At 37.8% G+C, this 19,208-nt stretch overlaps 1 protein-coding gene and 1 long non-coding RNA gene across 2 annotated transcripts in view; one reads left to right on the top strand and one right to left on the bottom strand.

The window, feature by feature from the left end:
• The window catches only part of rpap2 (RNA polymerase II associated protein 2), a 44,123-nt gene that overhangs the window by 19,811 nt on the left and 5,104 nt on the right, over window positions 1–19,208 (top strand). The window contains exons 10-11 of the mRNA XM_031901005.1: window positions 6,063–6,143; window positions 11,097–11,165. Coding sequence (XP_031756865.1) covers window positions 6,063–6,143; window positions 11,097–11,165 — 150 coding nt within the window. The remainder of the gene's footprint in view (window positions 1–6,062; window positions 6,144–11,096; window positions 11,166–19,208) is intronic.
• Window positions 6,165–7,534, bottom strand: LOC116410432. The gene is made up of 2 exons (XR_004222404.1): window positions 7,495–7,534; window positions 6,165–6,576 (listed from the first exon to the last, which is right to left on the bottom strand). It is a non-coding gene; the product is annotated as an uncharacterized LOC116410432 (long non-coding RNA).

Genomic DNA, 19,208 nt, shown 5'->3' with positions numbered 1-19,208 from the left:
CCGGATGGTATTTAGCACAGAGTTCATCTTTGTGACTGCTAAATCACTTAATTTTCAATTTTCCAGGATACAGGAGCTGGGCAGAAAATTAGCAAATTATGTTCACTGTTGGTTATGCACTTTGGTAGAAATATCCTCCTTTGATCCATGGGGTATTTGTATTCTGCCCATTTTTTTTCTCTCTTTTAAACTGTGGGTGAAGTCTTTATATTCACCTTTTGAGAAAATATTAGCAGATAACAGAACAACAACTTTATTTTTGGAAGGATTTACGATAATAAATAATACAGATTTATGGTAATAAATCATATTACAGGTATCGGACCCCTTATCCGGAAACCCGTTATCCACAAAGCTCCGAATTACGGAAAGCCCGTCTCCCATAGACTCCATTATAATCAAATAATTCAGAATTATAAAACTGATTTCCCTTTTCTATGTAGAAATAAAACGGTACCTTGGAATTGATCCCCACTAAGATATAAATAATCCTTATTGGATGCAAAACAATCCTATTGGGTTTAATTAATTTTTTATTGATTTTTTAGTAGACTTAAGGTGTTGAGATCCAAATTACGGAAAGACCCCTTATCCGGAATACCCTTGGTCCCGAGCATTCTGGATAATGGGTCCTATACCTGTAATAGGATTGTCTACTGTCCTGATTATGGATTACAGTCTATCTTTTTAATTTATTTTGATGGGTTGGTTATAATACTCAGAGTTCTGTGTTCTACTCTGTGTATATAGTCCTGCATGTTTGGTGTTTAAATCACTAGCTGGGAAAGTATAGTAGAAGGGCAAAAGGGGTTTTGGCTGGCAGATGGAGATTTGACTGAGGATATGCAGGCTATAATATTGGAAAACATTTATAATTTATCATTTAAAATACAAGAGTTCAGAGTCATTCGCCAGCCATATATTATAGCATATATATTATTTCTAAGATTCTGCTATGGGGAAGAAAAGCCTGCTTCAGTCACAGGGCTAAAGTGGTAAATAGTGAGAGTAAAATTGAGCAGTTATGAGTAATGAGTTTTTTTTTTTTAAAAATTGGTGCAATATAAAAGGACTTCATAACATCCACAAGGACATTTGTGTTCCCAAAAATTGCATGTAACAGCATTTTCATTAAAGGAACTTGTGTCAAAATGTGCTCCTTGCACTTCCGTACAGTTATTCTGGTGCCGCTAAGCCCTTGATACCTTCTATTTTGAATCAAGCACTTCTGCGCCTATTGATGTAGGGGAACCCTGGAGCTACCACCACCTCCTAACCAGGTGGTAGTTCCGGAGTTTTCTTTGCGCTCAGTGTCAATAGGCGCAGCACAGTTGCGCCTTACAAATTTGGTGCAGACACCACTCATGTGCTGAACACCAGAAATGACACAAGATGGACTTCTATGCAATTGCATCTGATTTGCAATAAAATGTACACACAGTTGTGTTCATTTTGCAAAATCAGAATGCGATTTGCAGTAGACATGAAGCAATTGCCCCAAGTACGTTGACCTCTTATAATTGAAATTATGCTGGAATTTTGCGAAGAAATTATACATTGTGGGGAAAAAAAAAATATGGCAATTGCACTTTGCTAACTGCATTTGTAGGAGTACATGAGCCCTACAGTCTTCACTAAGATATAGGGCTGTGAGACCCATGGTGAGTGTCTTGTCTGTTGAACTACGCAAAGAGGCAACAGTGCTAAAGAGATTTCTGATTTAGCAGACAACATATGAATGAATTCATCAGAATGATATCCTGGAAAAAATACATTATTTATACATTATTTTATATGTTGCCCAGCAGCTACAGCAACTACTGAGCATCCTTCCTCAGTAAAGTCTGTCACAGAGTAACTTACAATTTCATATTGTAATGCAACTTATTAGTTGTTGGTATTTCTGTAATTCTGTATAACATTTTAAAGGGCGAAAAAGGTTGTGATGTGTTTTTGTCCTGAAGAAGACACCCCTCTATTGTGTGGAAACGTTGATATAATAAAAATGTTTTACAGTTGTGATACTAAAAATCCAGAGTGCATCAGAATATTTTTTGGACTATGGTAATGGAGGGGGAGTACTGAGATTCCCCATCTGATTTGCACCCGGGGAAAGCTTTGGACATGGAGTGCAGGCCTTTTATTTAAAGGGGGAGAAATGAAAGCAATAAAATGTAGAAAATGCTGTTGAAAAAAGTCATTTGAAAACAGTAAGAGGTGTGAAGGGGAACTGACCCTTTACTTCTGTATGTGTGCCAAGGTTATTTATTCTGTATTTCACAGATGATCAGTTTAGAGCTGTCCCCAGTTCCGGTTTCAGCTTCTCTTATGTTTCACAGCATATATTTTGTATAATCTGTGCTAAGTGTGATTTTATTTTTTACACTACTTGAAATCAGCTTCCTGTGCACCATATGCTAAAGAATGGTGCTAAACATTAAGGAAGCGATTTTATATTGTGGTGTTCTCAGAATTGCTTTAGGGACTGCAATGGAGTCTTGGCCAGAGGGGAGCTGAACTAAAGATGCCTATACGCATTCATATCTGCTTTCTTGGAGAGTTTAGGGTTTTTGTTTGCCCACTTTATGTGCAGGACCAAATTGAGCAGATCCAATTGTTTGGCCAGCTGGGAAAAAAATCGGATCATAACAGAGGCCTATGCAGAGTGCCGATGCGGTCCTCGCCCAGCTGGATTTTCAAACCTGCCCAATAGATTTCTGGTACATTTTGACCCAGATATCTGTGGAGAAGGCACAGAGAAAAGGCCTTTAATAAGGCTGCCAACCAGTCTGAAGGGCCAGCTTTACAGTAAGTGCAGAGAACAGAAAGATATATAAATATTATTTTTAATGGAAATTTTATTTATGAGACCACAGAAAATGGTGTATTGCAAAATTGCTTAGAATTATATTGTCATTCAAGAGTCAAAAAATAAAAAAGTATCAAATCATTAGCAATAAAGTAAGATTACGTTTGTTTGTATATTTTTATTTAATAAACTAACAATGTAATAAAATAATAATGAAATAACAACAGAGGATATTCTGAACATAGTTGGCAGCCTACGAAAAATACTACGAAAGTGGCTTACAATGTAAGCAATTTTATGTTCAGGATATCCTCTTATTTGTTATTTTATTATTGTTTTATTACATTGATAGTTTATTAAATAAAAATATACACACAAACGTAACCTTATGCTAAAAGTTTGTACGATTTTATTTAGTGCCTCTATGGCCAGCTTAACAGTTTAGAGCAGGGGTAGGGAACCTAAGGCTCGGGAGCCAGATGTGGCTCTTTTGATGGCTGCATCTGGCTTGCTGCCAAATCTTTAATAAAAAAAATAACGGGGGGCGTGCCCTGTGCTCGGCGGATAGAAGACGTGTTCTAAGCCTTAGAATACATCTTCTGTCCACCAAGCGCAGGCCACACCCTCCTACTCATTGCATCCGGCATCCTTGGGACCCACCCTACCTTGCCCTTGTGCTCGGTGGATAGAAGATGTGTTCTATGCCTTAGAACACATCTTCTATCCGCCGAGTGCAGGCCACGCCCTCCTCTGCATCGCATCCGCATCCGGCATCCTTGGGACCCTACATATTGTATGGCTCTCACGGAATTACATTTTAAAATATGTGGTGTTTTTGGCTCTCTCAGCCAAAAAGGTTCCCGACCCCTGGTTTAGAGCATGCACTTGGGGTACTGACCACTGAACACCAGAGGAACATTAAAGTTTAAAATTTAAAAAAAAAAAAAATAGAAAGCAATTGAAAAATTTCTTTATTTCTAGTGTTTTGTCTGAAAACACCTGTACTAAAAAAAGATTTTGGACTGTTTCTTTTGTCTCCCTTGTGTTGTTGCTAATTTGGCATCCATGAAGTAATGGTCTGTGTGTGTGAGAGAGAGAGATGTAGTAACAGCACTCTGTTACACGATTAGTCTCAAAAGTGTTTTATTTCATGCCACTTTACTGTGAATCTGTCGTTTCTCCAATCCCTTTGGACCTTTCTAAAAGATATCCTAAGAAATGTCCCAATAGGGACCAACACATCAGATTCGAAGTGATGTGTGACATAAAACACTTTTAAAGCTAATATCATGTAATAAAATGCTGGTCATCCATTACATATATTATTATTTGACTTCAGCACCCATCAAAGGTTCTGTTTGAGGGTAGACTCATTTGGATATGGTGTGTGTGTGTGTGTGTGTGTGTGTGTGTGTATGTGTGTGTATGTATGTATATATATATATATATATATATATATATATATATATATATATATAAATACACGCACAAACATATACAAATAACTACTCTATGTAGCCACTTGCTTTTTGATAAATATGGCTGGGTGCAGTCAAATTTGTTGACCAGTAGTTGTGATAACAGATTACCGCTGTGCACGGGAGGAAATTTGTAGAAAAATGTATTTGTAGCAAAATTGACATTGAAATGTAAGCATATAATATTAAAGGAGGCATTTTATATAAAGTTCATATTCAGTTATAATATTCATACTCCCTCAAAATGTAAAATGATGCAGAAAGAAAGATGTCTTGAAAGCATTTTACCTCCTAAAACTATTATATGAGAGCTGCATAGGCAACCTCTCAAGTCAGAAGCCAGAGTGAAATGAAAGATGGGAGTGTTGCTTCAGTCTCACAGCACTGACTGACAGGCTTTACTCAGCATTAGCAGGGAAAACCCCTCCCTCCTTCTGTGTCTCTCTGCTTGTGCTGCTGCGGAGGGTGGGGGGGAGAGGAGCAAGTAGAGCAGGAACGGACTGCCTGTGACATTGCTAAGCCCTGCCCACCCTATGCATATTCACTGCACTTTAAAGAATAAGTAAACCTTTTTTTATTCTGTCTGTAAAATTACTCTAAACAGCCTCCAGAATTACTTGCCTTTGTCCCAGCATTCTCTCTGACCTGGTTCCTCAGTCAGAAGATGATCATTTTTCTTTGCTTCCTTGTGCAGAATGAAGCCCCGCCCCCACTTTCTGTTCAGGTCTCTCATAAAAAAAAAAACCCTGCTAATGCACAGACTGGCTCCTGCTGCCTCCAGGCTTGCCCAGAAGGCGCTCTCCAGGTCTACTACAGGTAGTCGAATTGAAGAGAGAACTGAACAGGATGTGGGGGCGGGGCTTCACTCTGCACAAGGAAGCAAAGAAAAACGATCACCTTCTGACTGAGAAACCAGGTCAGACAGAATGCTGGGACAAAGGTAGGTAATTCTGGAGGCTGTTTAGAGTAATTTTACAGATAGAAAAAAAAAAGGTTTAACTATTCTTTAAGTAGCTGTCAGGGCCGGTGGCCCCAGGCACATACTGAAGAGTCTAAACCGGAAGCTGGCAAACAGTCTGGGTAGAGCACAGTTTTCAAGCAGTTATGAACATATTTGAACCCAAAGGTATTAAAATAAAAGCACTTCCTTCTATTTTACATTATTTTACATGGTTTAGTTCATTGTAAAAATTTATAGTAAATATCCCCTTTAAAGGCCTTTGCCCAAAGTAGGCTAAGCCCCTTATTGAACTGGTTTATAATACCTTGGTAAAATATGGCCAGGGATTTGAGATCTAACAACCTATAACAATTTATTTTTCTCGCTGGAACATATGAAAAATAATTGTCCAAATTCTTTATCCCTGTGTGGGTTTTATTGAAAACCTCACGTCAGTTGATGATACAAATCTAACAGAAATCCAAAGTTCCCCCTGTCCACCAGCCAAATGTCTGCTTTGAATGAGTATTAGTACTGAGCTGTGCACTAATCTCCTACAGGATATGACAGGACATATACTGATGCCTTTGTCAACCTTTGACTGTCAGGAAAGTAAATACTAAATTGAGTTCTAAAACAAACTGAATTGGTATGAATTCCCATGTTCAATACTGTGTTTTGATGGGTGGTATTATTATTGGCAGCCAAACCATTAATGGAAGGAGAAAGTGTGTTGGTACTGGCCTGGATTGGTTATGTGTGGGTTTTTTGGTAGTGGTAGGCTATGTGTATTAGTCCTAGAAACAGAAACTAAAACTAGTTATTTTCCCCACAGGCTACCAGCTATTTTGTTACCCCTCCAAATGACTTACAGTGAAGTAGCTAAGGAGCTGCACAACCTTGTTACAACATTACGGTGAGTATGCGTTTTTCAGCATGTTGTTTATTTTTTTATTTTGTGTCTTTGTCGGCTAGATTCAGCTTGATAACAAACACAGTTTATCAATCAAAATGATGATGTTAAAATTTCTTCTCTTTGCTGCACTGGATTTTCACATCATTGGATACGCTAAAAGGACACTATTTTCTTAGGTTCATGGAGGCAAGGCTAAAGGGCATCTGTGGAAAAGAACAAAAATCATTTGCTCCGTTGGGTTTTTAAGAAACACAGTTTATTCCAGTTTGTACATCGCTGAAGTCCAGGCAGGGCTAATAAAATACTCCTGGGGAATCTCTTAAGTCATTTAGCACAGTTATAGTTCATTTGCAGCATAGTCCCAATGTGCCTTCATGTTTGGCTAGGAAAACTGAGATGTCACATTATTCCCAAGATGATGTCTGTCAGCAACCTGAAAGGGAAATTACTTGCTTGAAGTTAATATAGAAATGTAGTACCAATGTTTTTTTAATTGGTTGCTAACACAAATGCAAGTAATATTTGTATGTTAAAATATTCCCACACCATGAAAACAAAGTATATATATCACGTGCCCCATCTAGCTTACAGATTTTCACCTAAGTACAAAAGACTTCAGATTGTCCGCTATTATTAGTTCTATTATATATATTATATATCACATCCTTTTTTTTTTTAGTCTCACTTGTCTCTTACTAGCTGCCATTTTTTAAAATGTACATAAGATCAGAAGCCAGAAGATCAGAAGCCAAACAGGAAAAAAAAACGCTGAGCTGTTCCCATAAGAAAGTTCCCATAATGCCTCACTCCTGCACAGACACCCTGACCAAGTGAACATGCTCAGTTAGTAAGACTATGGGGGAGATTTACAAAGACCCGAACGATATCGCCAATTTTTTCGTGCGGCGCGAAAAATTCTGAAAGGCTCTGTTACTGTTTGCAATGGTTCGGTACAAAAATTCTGTGACTTTCGGATCGCCAATACGATATTATCGTGACTAATACGAATTTTTCATAAGCATTTTCGTGATATTTGCGATCTTCAGAAATTTTCGTTTCCAATCCGATTTTTTCCCATTCGGGATTTGAACTCTTGTTTTGATAAATCTGCCCCTATGAGTCAGCTTCCTGTTGATTGGCTCAGATCCACATTCCTAAGGGGAGGAAGTGAGTTCTTAGCATTCTTGAGGGAGGGGGGCAGGAGAGAGCAGAGAGCAGAAAGCTGTGTGTCTGTGGCACAGGAATTACAGACACAAGAAATCTTTTTTCAGAGAAGTCAGTGCATCGTTTATGTGAGTGCTTATGGCTGTATTTATATAGACCTTTCTGATAAAGCTTACTTAGTTTTTACCTTTCTTTCTCCTTTAACAGATATAAGATATGGTGATTCAAATTTTCAAAAAGATCTCAAGCTCCAGGTCCCAAGCATTCTGGATAGTAGATCCTATACCTGTATAGAGGCAGAAATAACGGTCAACATCACATTGTGTAATGTACATGTACCTTCTGTGCCAGAGAAACTAAAAGCAACTAATTTAATATAACCTTTTATAAGTTCAGTTAGCTAGCAGTTAAGAAATAAAATGCAGTTGTTTAAATTTTGCTAAATTGCCCCCTGTGGAGCAAGGAAATGCTTAGAGCCAAAATTATTTGGCTGCCTATGTAACATAGGTGAGAGAGTCTAGCTTAGCCCTTTCCGTCTCAGTTACAAGACCATAGGAAGCTACTTGTGTCCTATGTTTTCTTCTCTGTTAATAGCATATTAACAGCAGCAGCCTAGTGTTTGGTGCTTGCCAATCAATACCAACATTGAGTAAAACTTAACTGACACACATAGCTGCTTCTCAGGTTGTGTTTAGCCAGGCAATGCATCTCAGTGCTTTCAATCAATACTTCATGTACTGCGTACAACTGAATCAGCATCTCCTCTATTTTTGTGCACGTTTTTCCCATTGGATTAAGGCCCTCTTTATTTTATTTAATCCCAGTATCTGTGTAATGTTGCATGTGAAACTCCTGTCAGAGTGATTCCATCAGCCATGCTGTCACCACGACAAAACTATGTTAAGTGTTCTTGTTTTTTTCAGTTGATATAGCTAATGCTTTCCTATTTGAAAACTGGTCGAATTTTGTGTAGAGAAGAAGGTGTTTACATTGGTTGTATATCTTTTGTTCCTACCTATAATCAACATAACTGGAATGGTTTAATTAGAAACATATAAATAATATATAGAAATAAATATAAATACATTTGTTTTTTTAAGAATTACAAATGAGGAGGATTTTTTACAGCTTTATAGTTACTTTTGTGCTTGTATAGTACAATCTTTCACTAAGCAACAGTTTATGTTCTATAACTGAGATTATAACTAAGGGCAATGACACATGGGGAAATGGCAGCCATTTTGCCTGGATTGTGTTTATATGCTCAATCAGGAGGTTAAAATGTCTACACACTAGCATTAGTCTAATTCTTATTGTGGGCAGTAGAGGGCAGTTTTGAGCATATTGGCACCGCAGGTTAGGCGAGAAAAATGTGGTGTGCTAAATGCCAAAGACTCTGTGTGTACCATAAGTAACCTTAAGTAACACTACTGTAGTTTATATAAATAACCTGCCATGTAGCCATGGGGTCAGCCATTCAGTCTGCACAGGTTACATAGCAAATATGAGATATGCTCTGTTGAATACAGTAGGTTTGTATTACTGTATAAGGACTAAGCTGTCTGTACTGTTGTATTCTACAGAGGTGTTAAAGCAAATCCCCCCAGAATAAATACTTAACCAACAGATAGTTTATATTATGATAAATGATCTATTAAAGAATCTCACCAAACTGGAATATATATATCAGTAAATATTGCCCTTTTACTTCCTTTCCCTTGATCCACCATTTAGTGATGGGCTGTGTGCTCCCTCAGAGATCACATGACCAGAAATAATGCAGCTCTAACTGTAACAGGAAGAAGTGTGGGACCAAAAGGCAGAACTCTGTCCATTCATTGGCTGATGGGGCCTAGCATGTATGTGTGCCTTGGCTTGTTTGTGTGCACTGTGAATCCTATGATCCCAGGAGGAGGCCCTTAATTCTTAAAATGGCGATTTTCTATTTAGGATTACCCATTGGCACATACTACTAAAAAAAAGGATATTTTTATGAAAATGGTTTATTTAGATGAAGCAGGGTTTTACATATGAGCTTGTTTATGCATTATATTTTTGAGACCTACATTATTTGGGGTATCATTTAGCCCTATTTCAACTTGAATGGCTGCCCCATGGCTACACAGCAACTTATTTATATCAGCTATAGTAGTGTTTCTGAAGCAAACACACCAGTTTTACCCGGGCAGTAGTACATAATATTTTAATTACAGGTATGGGATCTGTTATTCGGAAACCTGTTATCCAGAATGTTCTGAATTAAGGGAAGGCCGTTTCCCATAGACTTTATTATGAGTAAATCTATTTTTTTTAAATGATTTCCATATTGGAGGCAAAACAGTTTTATTGGATTTAATTAAAGTTTAAATTATTTTTCAGTAGACAAAGTATGGAGATCCAAGTTATAAAAAGACCCCTTATCTGGAAAAACCCTAGGTCACGAGCATTCTAAATAACAGGTCCCATACCTGTACCTTAAAATGATTAATTTTTTGATGTTGCTGTTCCTTTAATAGGAAAAGAAATAACCCCCATAGATATTGAAACAGTATAAACTCACTAGTAGAAACGCACCAAGCCCCAAACCTTTAGCCAGAGGGGCTCGATTGAACCAATAGTGAACAAAATGAGCAGACACTCCAAAAATTCCCAACATACAGTCCAAGAGGTCTGAGAATCTGAGTTTTCTGAAACCCACTGGTTACATCACTGCAAGGTTTCAAACCTTTATTGTATTATTTGTATCATTTAGTATTATATTAAACTTAGCAAAATATTCCCCAGTTATTTTTTTTTTTAATCTCTCTTTATTTATACATTTTTCAACAGTAGATTAATAACAAACAAGAATGAAAAAAAAGGGAATTTTAACAGAGGGGGAAAAAATGTAAAAAAGGGAACATAATAGGTAGCGGTTTCATAACATTGCTATGTAGTTTGTCTGTTATAGATGGTATTTTGGTATGTAAAGGTATGTAAGTAATATTTATATGGCCACTTCTTTATTTGTATTTCAATTCAGCTTGTAGGCATAATACTGTCTTTTTTTGTACTGGTCCCATTTTGTCCAGATATCATTATGGGTGTCTAGTTTATCGTCCAGCCAAGCTGACACATAAGACATCCCCAGTAATTTTAAAATAGCTATTTGGTGAAAGTTGGGTATATTTTTATTTAATTCGAAGTTCTTAAAATCACATAGCAATATTTGAAGAGATGTTTCAGCACATTGGTAACTATTTATCTAATGCATGGTAGTATCTGTTTTTGTTCAGTAAGATTAAGCCAAAGAGCCTTAATTAGAGCTTTGCTCAATCTTGTTCACCCATATGTTTCAACATGGCCATTCTAATATTTAAGAGTGTGGCTTTTAATATGTTGGCCAAGGCACACCCCTGATGTACTGGCAAAGGGACAATCAGTGCCTGGACAGAACACTTTTTGTTTCTGTCGTAAACCAGAACTTCCCTTAAACGTGATTTTTATAGCTATAATCACAACTCTGTAGGTGAAACAAGAACAAAGCGAGTCATGGAAGCTTGGGAGGGCAGCTGGGGGCAGCAGAGTGGGCGCCTCCCCACACTCAACTGCACATATAGGTCAGAACTTACTTACAATATGTGCTGAGAATAATATTGCCATCTCCAATGGATTGTAAATGATTCATTTTAAATCCAACATTATTTAACCCCATGCATACATTTGTTATTGTTTTTGTTTTTTAATTATATTTAGCAGTTACCATCATTCAGAATGTTCATTTAATTGAATAATAATCTTATTTTTCAGGTTTTCCAATAAAAATATCACTCATACCATCCCAGAATGGTCTATCATAGCTATTGTCCTGTTATCCGTGTAAGTACATCTGCTACTTTAAAAACATTATGCTGAAATTCTTACTGTAATTTGTTGTCTTTATTAACATAATTTGTATTCAGTCATCTGTTATTCAGTTATTTGACAATTATTTTTGTGTGAAAGGTCATAAAAAGTACAATTGTGCAAGAGACTGAATTAATTAATTAAAATATCTGTAATATATCATTAGCATTTTTCTTAGAGAAAAAATATCAGAATTTCATATAAACTGCTGCAATTTAGGTAAATAAATTCCGCTAACATGGTTTAGCTCTTAGACTAAATTGCAGTCGGAAACAGTTTGTTACAGCTTTGCTGCTTCTTTCTCTTTTTTTTTAGGTTTTCTTAGTGATTTGAACCTCAAGGGCTGGGAAATAATTACAAGACTTTCACGGGTCAAAATATGTTGTGGGCAAACCTTGTAGCCTTCCCAGCGCTGCATTTACTGTCTTTTGATATTGCTTGAGTCTGACACATTGTTCTATCTTCTGTGTCCCAGGGAAGCCTATACTAGTAGGTATTAGCGTAGGCTTCAACGAGCCCTACATCTGTGTCACTCTGTCAGATACTGCTCAAATGATTCATTAAATCAGAACATAGAAAGTAACTTTACTTGAATGGTTTGGCATCAATTTTTTATTAGCTATAAGAACAAATCTTTTGTCATTTCTCTTATATGCTCTCTCAGATGAGCTGCTGATTTTTGAAACAGATCTTATTAATTTTTTACATTAGGAAAAAAAAAGAGGAAAAATCTGCTTTGCAAAGTTATAAAAGCTGGAAAGTTTGCACCTGCAATCATGTATAAAGATTGTATTGTTAAGTATTCATAAATCTGTCACAAAGCAATGCAGACTGTTGGTTTACAGGGAACAATTATAGATACTCAAGAATCTTGTTTAAACTGTATTCATGTCCACACAATTTTTGTAGGATCATCTTTAATTATGCGACAGTGGCTAAAGCTATTCCTTTAGTTATAACCTTTTGGTAAAAAATTCAGCCATATGATATCTAATGGCAAGTTTATTTTAATATATATATATATATATATATAAATACTTAACTGCTAATGAGCGCACTCCAGGGTCTTTAGCTTAAAAAATTTGATCTTTATTTCAAAGTTGCCATCATATCAACGTTTCGGCTCTGGCTTAGAGCCTTTCTCAAGATACCTTGTACAGGTTCAGATATCTTGATATCTTATCAAGATACCTTGATACAGGTTCAGATTTTAGTGTTCTTTTGATGGACTTTCACATATCAGTCGTATGTTTAAAGGCATTGAGCTGAATCTAACATTCAGACTGAAATTGTAGGATAAAGCACTTAAAATACAAATCGGAGGATGTTCTTAACATGAAATAGTTGTCAGACACCATTTGTACAAAAGTGACTTCACTTGTAGGTTCCACGAGGATATAGTCAGATACACAATACATGCACATATTTTTTCATTACCCAACCAAAATTTTCTAATCTGCCCTATCAACTAAACGACTGATCTCTGTGATATGAAAATTATCGGGACGATAATTCTGAGCCCACACACAGTCTGAAAACCGTGTGAAATTAGGTATGCCCAGCTTTAGGATATGTAGAGTTAGCATCTATGGCATAACTATGACCCCTGTGCCACAATGCAGGTTCCCATGAAGGGACCTTTGCAGAGCTAGTCATGACATGGTGCTGTAGCATGTATCTGATTCTAAAATGCCACTTTTTTGAATATATTGTATACTGCTGTAAAAAGTTGCCTTTAACATATTCTCTTTTCATCACAACATACTCTTGTGTCTGCTGTAAAGTCTGAGGTTAGGTGTATGTTCACCTTGTTGTAATGTTACAAAGTGATGGTTATATCCCCCCATAAGTACAATTCCTTATGTAGTTCATCCCAATTTGGACACCATCTCTTCCAAACTGAAATCTTTTTGATTTTATGAGCAAACACCACCTTTTGTAGATCCTCTGTACTCTTGTCTACCAGAAACAAAAACTGTACTGCATATTCGCCCATTGCCAGGGCAGAAGTACAGTCTCATCCATTAGCCTGTATGCCATTTAATTCAGGACAGTATGCTGGCTCTTATGCCTGAGACTGTCATTCCTTTGTACATGTAGGTCTCTTATGTTTTATTACTCCCAGGTCCTGCTCCCTCAGGGATTAACCAGACAACTTCCCTTTTAGGCCATAAGAAGCATGACTGCTTTGACAGTCCCAGTACATAACCTTGACTTTATCTGCAGTGACTTTTATCTGCCAGTTTAATCCCAATTTGTCCAGATCCCAGTGTAAAGTGATATTTCCTGCATCGATCCTATTGTTCTACATAGTTTTATGTCATTAGCAAACATCTTTAAATTGATTCAGGAATAAATATACAGATTTATATAATAACCCGGAAATACACCATTGACAATAACTCAAAAATTGTGTTCCCATACTAGTTTAAAAATCAGATATTTATTTGATGCTACAGAAATATGCTTTGCACACATTATTACAACCTGACTGGCAAATGTCCTTTTCAGTTCATCATCAAAAAGTGCATTTTTGCTTTGTCCTTTCCAATACTGTACTGGCAACTGCCAGTAAAGCTATTCTCCAAATCATACTGTTGTATGAGACCTGTTAACAAACCATCAGATAGTTCCCTCGTTACCGTTTTCAACCTTCCAGGCAATAATTACCCCACATCCCAGCTAAAAGTTTTTAAATATTGGAAGGATCATAATCATCATCCTTTATCTATATAGCACTGACATGCATCCCCAAACTTGAAAAGAACCATAATGAGAAATTGAGGAGCCATTAAAAAATATATTCAGTAAATTCAGTCAGTTCTTTATTTCCCTCACATGGTACTATTTTTTATAGTTCAGTTTTGTAAATTATCAAATTATTTAATAAATGATCCTCAAAAATAAATATTCTACTGTAACATTTTAGCATACGTTTGTCAATAATATAGAGATTGAGTCCACATGTTAAAAATTGAAAAGTTCTAATGAAAAAAGGATTACACCAGTCATTGTCTCTTACAACTTCCCTGTGCTTTGGGATTGCTTCAAATGCATACGTAAAGGTTAAACGTTTCAGCCCCCCACTATGTACTGTAATATTTACCCCCCCCACTATGTACTGTAATATTTACCTCCCCCCCACTATGTACTGTATATTTACCCCAGCCAAACTAAAATCTAAGATATTAGCTCTTAAGGTGGCCATACACGAGCAGATCCGCTCGCTTGGCGATGTCGCCAAGCGAGCGGATCTTCCCCCGATATCCCCACCTACGGGTGGGCTATATTGGGGAGCATTTAGGTAAAAAAAAAAATAATCCGATCGTTTGGCCCTGGGGCCAGGGATTATGTGGGCGGCAATGGGGCAGTCGGATCGGGGACCGCATCAACGAGCCGATGCTGCCCCCGATCCGACCGGATTTTCTAACCTGGCCGATCAAGATCTGGCCAATTTCAGGCCAGATATCGGTCGGCCAGGCCGCTCTGCTCTCCCCATACACGGGCCGATTAGCTGCCGAATCGGTCCAAGGGACCGATATCGGCAGCTATAGTCGGCCCGTGTATGGGGACCTTTACAGTACTTGTGCAGCCCTTTGAGATCCCCAGAGAATTATGGGTATATTTAAGCTTTAAAGTTTATCAAATTCTGTTGGTAGGATTACATAGTTAAGCAAAAAAAAAATTATTTTATTTTTGTTAATTTTGCATATAACTAGTGATGAGCGAATCTGTCCCGTTTCGCTTCGCCATAAAATTCGCAAAACGGCAAGAAAATTTGCGAAACGCATTTGTCCCGTGATTTTTTTTGTTGCCCGCGTCTATTATTTTTTTTTTTTTGTCGCCCGCGCTTTTTTGACGCGACCGCACCAATGGCGAAATGTGGCAATTCGCTGTGAATCCATGTCTTGCGAAAAAATTCGCTCATCACTACATATAACCACACTTACTGTCATGGGCTCTACTGAACTGGCTTGACTGAACTAAGGTTTGCAGATGGAACAAAGCCTTAAAGGGGAACTGTTGCCAAAATAAACATTTATTCAAGCTTCATCATACTAAAATAAAACATTTCCTCAATATGATAAATTGAAAATTCTTTACTGTTTCAGAAATAACCAAGTTAATCTTCACTGTCTTTCAGCATATATACCTCTCTTCATTCTTTCTTTATGCAATTTCTGGAGTCTGACAGATAATAACTGATTCCAGCACAAACACAATGTAACAAAATTACTTTTTTGCATAAACCCTATATGTAGAGGGTCAGGATTTTTGGTGAGTTTGAATGACTGCAAAACCTAACTCATTATTTATAGGTAGATTTATGTTTGCATCCATAAGTATTTAAATGTCATGCTGTTTTTGTTGTAGAATAAACTGTTTAATAAAGGAAAGTAAGAAATGTTTCAATGCAGGACACATTGGCCAACCCTGCCTGAGTAATGGAAATGGCATTTATTCGACATATAACGGGGTCACAGGGAGCCAAATAAAACAGACCCGCTATCATTAATAATACCCTATACCTTGAGTGATCCCAGGAAATCTCATCTCACTCTTCTGCTTACAGGTCCCATTGACCTTTGGGCCAATCCCTTCAATACAGGCAAATTATGACAACTAAAGTCAACTAAAATTTCTTTTCAATTACATGTACTATAAGGGATGTATTTCCACCTAGGCTTAAAATGCAGTCTGTACAGCAATTAGTATCTGTCATATCATGAATTGTGGTCACCTAGAGCAGATGTGCGTCTGTTCCGTTTTCTCTGCCTAACAGCTTTACTTCCTTGACTAAAAATTCTTCATATACCATATGCTGCCCTCCAAATATGCTATATAAACTGATGGACTTGATACAGTGATTTATTTGAAAAGAAAGCATTTCCATTGCACCTGGTGTCATATTTTGTTTGGTTCTTTTGTTCATATGTGCCCTGGTTTATTCCTTTGTTTCCTCTAACGGTGGTTCATTATGGAACACCACGCTCTATCTACTTACAAATCATAGAAGAAATAAGCTTAGATTGTAATGATTTTACAGATGTTGGAGTGACTGCACAATATTATTTGTTGTTTGCCAGACAGGCACTAAGGCCAGTGGCACACAACTTGTTTTCTCCACTGATGTAGATATGCTATTGGAGAAAAATCTCATCTTCTCTTGTCCTCCCTGTCTACAGTTTAATGGTTCCGTGCCGATCTGCCCTGCGTGTATGCTGACAGGTCGGTGCCGTGCCTGTAAGTGCACAGCCAACACAGGGCAAATGGGAGCAAGCCAGCCTTTTATCTGTTAGTGCATCTGCAGCAGTAATGTATTACTTTTCCTTTTGGAAGTGCAGATTAATAACAGAAAAAATTAAGTTGGAGGCTCCCAAACTGTGGGGGAAAGGGAGCAAAGCACTGCTTAGGCCCCAATCACATGGAGTGTTTGCCCCACTGGTCCCCACATTGCCCTGTAGCTACATTGACAGTGACAGATTTGGCGTGCGTGCAGCTGCATGGAGCAGAAGAAGAGATGGGTCCAAAGATGCGTGCTTTTTATGAGCTATCTCTGATTCCGCTCCAGCTTCATTTTCAATGCAGCTATAGGGCGATGTGTAGCAAAATGGATCCACTTCTCTCCGCCTGATTGATAATCACAGGCGGAGAGAAGCAGAGAAAATGTTCTGTGTGACTGGGGCCTTAGTGTGTCCCAGTCTGAAGCCAGGTCACAAGCTTTTATGTTCTCTTGCCCTAAAGTACTCCTCATAAGGGAGACGGACAGGCAGAGACATGTAGCTGTCCCCTAACTTGCAAGTCATTCAGAGGGAACATTGATAGACAGAGGCAGAACTGCCCTGTACTTATTACCTGCCCTATGGCTGCAGTCTGCACCTCACGCCAGATTATTTATCCAATACAAGGTACAAAGCGCCACCTAACCCGGGCAAAAGTACTGTCTGTGTGAGCACTAAGGGCTGTACTCCTGCACTTCTCCCCAGGGTCTTATTAAATGACCCCTTATATTTTCATGTATCTGTAATCTTGTAATAAACACTAATCTTGTAATTTTCAGACCAGATCTTTTATGAAAATATGGAGTTTGAACCCAGAATGTTTAAAAACTTCTGCTTTATGTACTAGTGCCATTATTTCAGGTATGGACCAACTTTTCTATTGCACAACAACAATACTCATAAATCTTTTTCATGCTAAAAAAATGATACCAACATCCTAAAAATGCCTGGTTTATCAGTGCTAGAAGGCTAGCCAAACATCCATTTATTGCACAAAAGAAACATGAGACTGTGTATGTGAATGTTTTGGGATGATAAGGGCAACGTGATGTAAGTAGGAGGTAAGGGCGTTTGTGAGAAATATGTTGTGGTTAGGTGGGACATTCACAGTGCTCTGCTTATTGATGCTTACTGATATAATGTTCTGCTGGTGCACAAGAAACACTCTCATATGAGAGTTTTCAGTCATTCCTAATGTATATTTAATGGTAGTTACATGTGGGTAAGGTACACGTCTAAGTGATTTCATCTGCAGTGGCTCTCTTGCTTTTTGCCCATTTCACTACAGGTGATCACCACTTGATTTTGTCACTCCCCTGCCTGGATGCACTAAAGCCCAGTGTCCAACAAGAGGATGTAATGCTGGGGAAACGTAGGGGCAGTTCACTGTTGTAAAACTTTCATGCGTTTAACATGATACAAGGGCAGTATCTGGTGCAGCTTTTGCTCTGTTGCAGGAGTCATCCCTTAGCAACTGAAATGTAAGATCATCGGGCTGTTTCTGAAGGCGGTGCTATCTCTGCTCTATTCTTAACTGCTTATCTGATAAGCCATTTTATGAAAGAGTTAGTTCACCTTTAATATTAACTTCTCGTATGATGTAGCGAGTTTTTTAAAAAAATTTAAAACTTGCTAAGATTTAGTCATTCTGTAGCATACTAAGAGTTAATTTAAAGGTGAACCTTCAGAGAAGAGTATGTAGTACCAGGTGCTTTAGCGTGCCTGACCCAGTGATCAGTCTCTGCTTGCTACTGGTATTCAGTCAGTGCAGGTGGAACTAGGTAGGGGGTGGCACAGTGGGATCTGGTATTTTATTGTCTTGAATATTTTTTAAAGGAAAAGGAAAGTTAAAGGAACAGTAACATTAAAAAATCAAAGTGTATAAAAGGAACTACAGTATAATGTACTGTTGCCCTGCACTGGTGCAACTGGTGTGTTTGCTCTAGAAACATTACTATAGTTTAGTAAATGAAGCTGCTATGTAGCCATGGGGGCAGCCATTTAAAAGAGAAAAGGCACAGGTTACATAGCAGATAACAGATAAGTTCTGTACAATACAATGGTGTTTTATCGGTTATCTGCTATGTAACCTGTGCCTTTTCTCCTTTTTCCAGCTTGAATGGCTGCCCCCATGGCTACACAGCAGCTTTTTATATAAACTATAGAAGTGTTTCTGAAGCAAATGTGCAAATTTTACCAGTGCAGGGCAACAGTGCATTGTATTATGATTACTTAAAAACATTTTTATTTTTTGGTGTTACTGTTCCTTTAAAATCACTTGCACCCCCAGTCACAGATACTTCAGAGCAGTGCAGTATTCTGCTAAAAGGAGCACCAGCCCAGGGTATCAGGCAAGTGATTACAGTCACTGGGGGGTGCAAAATATTTTTTGCACCCCCCCCCCCCCGTCATTATCATCAAAAAATAAGTGTTTTAAAGAATAGCAATATAATGTACTGATGCCCTGCAGTGGTAAAACTGCTTCAGAAACTTTTGTATAGTTTATATAAACAAGCTGATCTGTAGCTGTGGGGCAGCCATTCAAGCAAATGATACACAGTAGATAACGTATATGCTGCACAGGATCCCATTGTATACTACAGAGCTTATCTGTTATCTGCTATGTAACCTGTGCCTTTTCTCCTTTTTTACTTTGAATGGCTGCCCCCATTGCTACACAGCAGATTATTTATATAAACTATAGTAGGGTTTCTGTAGCAAACACACCAGTTGT

The sequence above is a fragment of the Xenopus tropicalis genome, chromosome 4 (assembly GCF_000004195.4).
Source record: "Xenopus tropicalis strain Nigerian chromosome 4, UCB_Xtro_10.0, whole genome shotgun sequence".
Taxonomy (NCBI): Eukaryota; Metazoa; Chordata; class Amphibia; order Anura; family Pipidae; genus Xenopus; species Xenopus tropicalis.
Note: the sequence above shows the minus strand (reverse complement) of the source record. Positions and strands in the feature narration are given on the sequence as shown.